The 6450-nt window shown below is 28.0% G+C and overlaps 1 protein-coding gene and 1 long non-coding RNA gene across 10 annotated transcripts in view; one reads left to right on the top strand and one right to left on the bottom strand.

Annotated features, from left to right (window-relative positions):
- The window catches only part of LOC107626907 (probable aquaporin NIP7-1), a 24619-nt gene that overhangs the window by 9438 nt on the left and 8731 nt on the right, over nt 1–6450 (top strand). For 6 of the 9 annotated variants that reach the window (XM_021115538.1, XM_021115537.1, XM_021115536.1 and 3 more), the window contains one exon: nt 5931–6155. In XM_021115538.1, coding sequence (XP_020971197.1) covers nt 5931–6155 — 225 coding nt within the window. Of the gene's footprint in view, nt 1–2541; nt 2625–5930; nt 6156–6450 lie in introns of all 9 variants that reach the window. The other 3 variants (XM_021115540.1, XM_021115541.1, XM_021115539.1) reach the window with 1 other exon arrangement.
- Nucleotides 4806–5916, bottom strand: LOC110268723. Its single transcript, XR_002357129.1, has 2 exons — nt 5269–5916; nt 4806–5191 (listed from the first exon to the last, which is right to left on the bottom strand). It is a non-coding gene; the product is annotated as an uncharacterized LOC110268723 (long non-coding RNA).

Raw genomic sequence — 6450 nt, 5'->3', positions numbered from 1 at the left:
AAAAATATTTTTAAATTAAAATTAAAATTAAAATTTTCAACTTTTAATTCTCATTGTCTATTTTTTTACTTTAAACAAGTGAAAATAAAAAATCTAATCCAAGAACAAAAATCAAAATAGAATGGATTTACAGATGTTTCAAAAAAATAGAAATGAAGGAATTGATGACATGATAAGGTCATTTTGAAAGGAGAGAAACGGGTTAATGGTGGTGGCATGCATGTGAGAGTGAACAATAACGAGAAAAAACGTGCTTGTATGATTTAGTAATTTGTAATCTTTTGTTTGTAACGATGTTTGTGTTTGTACATCTTTTAAATTTGTTTGTTGTATTTAAAGGTTTGTGAATGGTTTAGAGAAGGAAGGTTAAATTTATGCTCACTATTTTAAAATTTTTTTTTGTTATTTGTTTTTGATTGAATTGGAGTTTAATTATTGTTAAGTTTGTCAAGTTAAAATTTTAGAAAATAATTTTATTTTATTTATGTACGATGTATTAGGAATAGAGTAATTTTTTGTTTTTGAACCGCTGTAACTCTGTGATGTAAGTAATACAGGAAACATTTTTATGTTGTCTCATATTGAAAGAAAACAAAAAAGAGTAAAAAAAGGAAAATTACACAACTATCAGTAATGGATCTAGAAAATTTTGAGTGGGGACAAAATATACATAATATAATAATAATTTTTATAATTATACTTTGTTATTATAAAATATAATTAGTCGTTAAATTATCTAACCAACAAATTAAAATACTAAAATAATAATTTAAATAATAATATATAAGTTAAAATTTTATTTTTTTGATTTTATTTTATAGAAGAGAGAATAATATTTTAAAACATATTATTTTAAACGAGTAAACAATCAAAATAGTGTTGAAAAATTTACATCTCTAATAAAAAATAACTCTAAAAGGTGTTAACAACAAATAAGTCCCGAAGAACTAGATATATATTAAATATATATTCTAAAAAAACACTTTAGATGTCATATTTTGATGTAATTTTTTATAAGTAATATTAAAAAATAAGATCTTTTCATTCTCAAAAATTTATAATTTTATGTCAACTGAATTTTTTTAAAAATTTTTAATTGTGAATGATTAATTTTTTTGAAAAATAAAAAAAAATCTAGAGATCAAATTTGCTTTAAATATTTTTGTGCATCTTCTAAATATTTATTCAAACATTAACAAAATAATTAAACAGATTTTTTAAAATTTTAGGTTTATTTATTAGTTACAATTATAAAATAACAAATTTATAATTATTTCACCCCTTCTTTTCAAAGGTTATTATAACAAATTCATTTGAATCTTGAATTATATTACCATTGGTTTTTATATAATTAAAGTTGATGATGAGTAAAGTTCAATTATAATGGGTCAAATTGAATTATATAATGGGGCAAATAAATTTTATTACTATATTAGTTAAAAGATTTTTAAATTTCACTCGGGGCACTTGCCCCACTTCCTTGAACATGAATTCGTTCCTGCAGCCATGTATTCTTATTCAACCATCTTGTACACTGTAACCTACATATAGTCTTTCCCATAACAATAGATGAATTTTTACTATTTTTCACAAAAATTACAAACACCAATTTTTCTAGGATTCAATCCAATCCTATCTGGGATAAACCCAACTTCTACCCAAGTTAGATTTGACTAGATTTACTCCCTAAACTTTCAACCACTAAGTTATCACTCAACTTAGTAAGGGAATCCTCTTAGGATCATGATACAACCAATAAGTACTCACCCAACTTAGCAAGAGAATCCCCTCGGGATCATGTGTACAAAACAGGATAACATACAAAAGAATTTTGACATAATTTTCTGAATTTTTCTTATAACTCTCTTTACCTTCAATGGCTTTTACTGATTCCTTATTTATAGCCTTTTTTCATTGAAATGAAACAAAGAAAGATGAACACTAAAGAACAGAAACTTTAATATAAACTCATGAAGAAGAAGAAGGGTTAGCTTGAAAGTTATGAAAACCCAAACTTATGTGCTCATTCCTTGAATCAATCTCTGGCCGTTTGCCCCTTTAATAGGGGAGTAAAGCTTTCAAAGTCTAAACCTTAGTTTAAAAAGTTGACTTCTTCTCCAAACACAGTAACAGCGTAGAAGAGAGATAACACAGTAGCAATGAATAAAGTTTACATGCATTCTTACCTAGCTTCTTCTCTTTCTTTCTTTTTAAAATTTCTTCAAGGATCTGAGCTATTCATTAATACTTTGGCTCCAAGTTTGATTCTTAACCCTTGATTTGTAACAGAATTTCATAACCTCCAATTTCTTCTATTTTTTATTTTGGTGCTTGAGGGAGGATTGCATCTTTAACAAGCTACTTAATGAAGCACAAAAACAAAAATTATTTTTTGAATCACCTTGGATTTGATCATTATTTTTTTGTTGCCCTAACCTCTGACTTTCTTTTTCTTTCTTTTTTGTTTCTTAATTTTGGTAATTACTTTTTTCTTGGTTTGAGTCCTAATTAGAGCTTTTTTTTTCTTGCTTGTTCTTGAAGTAATCACATGGGTGGAAAAAAGAGAAGTGGGAGACTTGATTCGGTTACAATTGCTTTAGTTCAAATAGAAACGTGTTGTTATGGTTAGTGATCATCAACTATTCTCTTGGACCATGATTGATTGGTGTAACATCCTCACTATCAGAATGTCACGCTTCTAGCTGCGCCACTCTGATAGCTCGAAAATTACGACAACTTTTACAATATTTAAAACTAAAATATGAGCCTGTTTAAAACTTAAACCGTATAATCGCTCAAAAGACTTTTTTTTTTTAATAAGTAAGATACCTCCATACGAATATCAATACTTACAAAGGATATATATATTATATACATAAAATTAATTTTACAAATATTTCATAATCCAAGTTTCTATCCCTCTTATAAAACTTGTAAGGATAAAAGTGAGGGAATAAATAGAAACGAATTAACTAAGCTCTTTCAAACTTCGTTGTCCATAACATAAAAAGAAAAGACCTGTAGGGGAGTGATAACATCGTCCTCAAAAGGGTTCTCACTATAGGGTTACAGAATTGCTATAATAAGATACGAAAATAAAACTGTTTTTTAAAGTACAGTAATTAATAACCGCCTTATGCTTCTTTTCAAAAGTCAAAGATTTAATATTCAAAATTCGAAATCCTTTCTAAAAGGAAAAGCTATTTTTAATATTGTAAAAGTCGTCATAATTTTCGAGCTATCAGAGTAGCACAGCCGAAAACGTGACATTTTGATAATGAGGATGTTACGATTGGATTGAATATTTATGGGTCTGAATCACTTTAAGGCTTTGTTAATTTGTTATTGGGTCTATTTTAATTTTAATAATCTCCTGCATAATAAACAAACTAATCAAACACATAATTACATTTTTAAACTCAAAATAATAATATTTGGTCATCATCCAATAATTGTTATTATTTTTTTAAATTTAATAGTATTTTATGCCAATTTGGCATTTAGAGGTTCAAATTATAAAAAAAAAAAAACAAGAGAAAATCAATCTCGGCTTTTATACTTTAAAAAAAATTACTAATCCATTTAACTAATTCGGCCCATCAAACACTACGAGTTAAGCAATACGAATTTGGTGAATTTTCTATTTTAGCGAGCTCAAATTTCTATTTTAACTTGCTTTTTTTTGTTGAGTTAGGTGGGCTGACTCGACTAATCATGACCCGTTTGCACTCATAGAACCATCTACAATTTTTTTTACCAGCCAAACGAAGGCTTTGATAAAATTTATTAGAGAGGTATTTGTATTTTTTCTTTACTAGATAAATACACAAAATATTTTATATTATCAGTGTATTAAAATTAAACTCTTTACAAAAATATTAAGTGTTAATTTATATTAGCTTTTTTGAGTGAAAAAATATTTTTTTTTTAAAAAAATAAAGTACTTTTATTTAGTTTTAAACCTATTTAAATACTTCTTTTAGAAAAAGTACTTTTATTGAAAAAAAAAAAGTAAATATTTGCTTTTTCTAAAAGTCAATAATACTTTGCTTTTAAAAAAAATAGAAACAAAATATGTTTTTTAATTTAAAAATTCTTTTTAAAAAGTCTATCCAAATGTAAAATAGTTTTTATTTATTGAAAAGAAATCTTTTTAAAAAAAATAAAAAAATAAGTACTATTTTTAAAAACTAATCCAAACTGACCCAGGTGTTTTGCATATTTTATTTGAGTTTAAACTTCTCTATTCAATTCTCACACCTTTTTGAAGAACAATCTAATTTAAAGTTCTTTTGCTACTTGGAGGGCTAGCATCGCCATCAACCTAGTAAGTCAGCCATGACCTTTATATTTAGATCCTTGATATTTAATAAAATTATTAGTTGATTTTTGGTATTTAGAATTTGTACACTAACAATTTTTAAATAAATTTTAATTTGATTACAAATTATGCGCTAATTATTCTCAAAAAAATTACATACCGTCAAATTTACTGACAGAACCATCCAACGGTAAATAGGCACCACAAAATATAACATGGTGCCAAAATTACCGTCGAAATTAAGCAACTTCTCTTTCTTTTTTTGTCGTATTAAATATTAATTGCAAAATCTGCCATTAATTAGCGTCGGATAAACTAACACTTAATATTTTTGTAAAGAGTTCAATTTGTCAAAATATGTTAATAAACTAGAGTAACCTTTCAGTGATTGCTTGTAATATTGCACAATTTAACAATATATGGTGATGCTACAAAAATTGGAAACAAGTAAGAGGATATGACGAAAATTGAATCTGAGACTAACCTTGATCTTAGCCAACATAATCTTGAACCTGTCGAAGTCATTGAGGGATGCCCTTCTCTTCTGGACAATGAGTTTCCTCCCCCAAGAGCTCTTCTCCCACTTGTTCTTGACATCTGAACAATAATAACAAGATTTGATAAATGTAATGCTTTGTTAATATTAATATACTAACAAACTCAAAATCACTCGATGTGAAAAACAACTTTTTAAATTGTGACTTTATTCAAAGTTAATAACGATGCTAACTATCTCATATCAGTGTCATCATCGAATCATCAGAAATTTGGTGTCAAAATCATCGTAATTATCAGTTTACATACCTTATTCGGAGGATAGCTCCTGTTTCCAGCATCAATAGCAACTAATTTGCTCTTATCTAGTATCCCCTGCAACCAACAGAAGAAAGTGAGAGAGAGTAAGAGAGAGAGAGATCGAACGTGAGAGAGAGACAGATGGAGAGAACCGTATGCGAAGCAATGGAGAAACGGTGGCAAGGCTTCCTCGTCGACGGCAAACTGGACGCCAAGCAGGAGAGTGACGCGGCGAAATTGGGTGGACTGACGGGAGACATTGGGGATTGAGAAAGGAGGAAGGGGAAATGGTTGTCTGGAGGATTGGGTGAGGGTTTTATTTTTGTTTTTTTCTTTTAATTAGTAGGGATAATTTGGTTATTTCATTTATTTTAGTCTCTATATTATATTTTGAACGATATTTTATATCAAACACAATATTGAGATTTATTTTAATTTCTGTCTCTCTATCTTTGTCTCTCAGTATCTGTCTTTCAATATCTGTCTCACTACTAAACACTACCTAATAGAACGATACAGAATTAGATTGTGCAAAAATCCACTCTTAATGGCTTCTTGCCACCTCTAAATTTGAGGAACGAATAGTACTCATAGAAGAGAGAATGTTAGATAGAAAAAGAGATTTAGGAAGGCAATGACTTAGGTATTCACTAATTCCTACTATGGCCAAGTCCAATACTACTAATTTAAAAATTAGCCCATTATACATGTTTCATACTTACATAGTTATATGTATTATGAAAAGCAATGTGATTGGGTTTTGAATCTTTTTGTTATATGAGAAGTGTAAATTGTTTTTGTTACATATATAAAGGTGATGGCAGAGGTGATTGGAACATTTATTTTGATGTTGTGTGTAAGTGGAATAATAGCAAGCACAAAATTCCAAAATGGTGAAGTGGGGCTTCTAGAGTATGCAGCCACAGCAGGATTAACAGTGGTTGTTATCATCTTCTCCATAGGACCAATTTCTTGTGCACATGTCAACCCAGCTGTCACAATTGCCTTTGCCACAATTGGTCATGTTCCATGGTACAAGGTATTAAACCTTAAAAACATTCACTCACTTTCAAATATTTATAACTTCACTCAATTTTTAGTTTGATCCTTGTAGTTTATATATTCGTATTTAAGACTTTATATATAAGAAAAGTTTTCGAGAAAAACCTTATATTATATTATATCTATGGTTTTTAGAACTAAATCAAATTATTCAAATTAATTAAAAATCAGTAATAAAAAATTGATCTGATTCAGGATAAAAATTGGTTGAGTCAATCAACTAAAATTAAAAAAATTAGGTCAAAAATCGATTAAAAATTTGATAAATCGGT

Source organism: Arachis ipaensis, chromosome B02 (assembly GCF_000816755.2).
Source record: "Arachis ipaensis cultivar K30076 chromosome B02, Araip1.1, whole genome shotgun sequence".
Lineage (NCBI taxonomy): Eukaryota > Viridiplantae > Streptophyta > Magnoliopsida > Fabales > Fabaceae > Arachis > Arachis ipaensis.
This window is presented reverse-complemented; position numbering and strand designations above follow the sequence as displayed.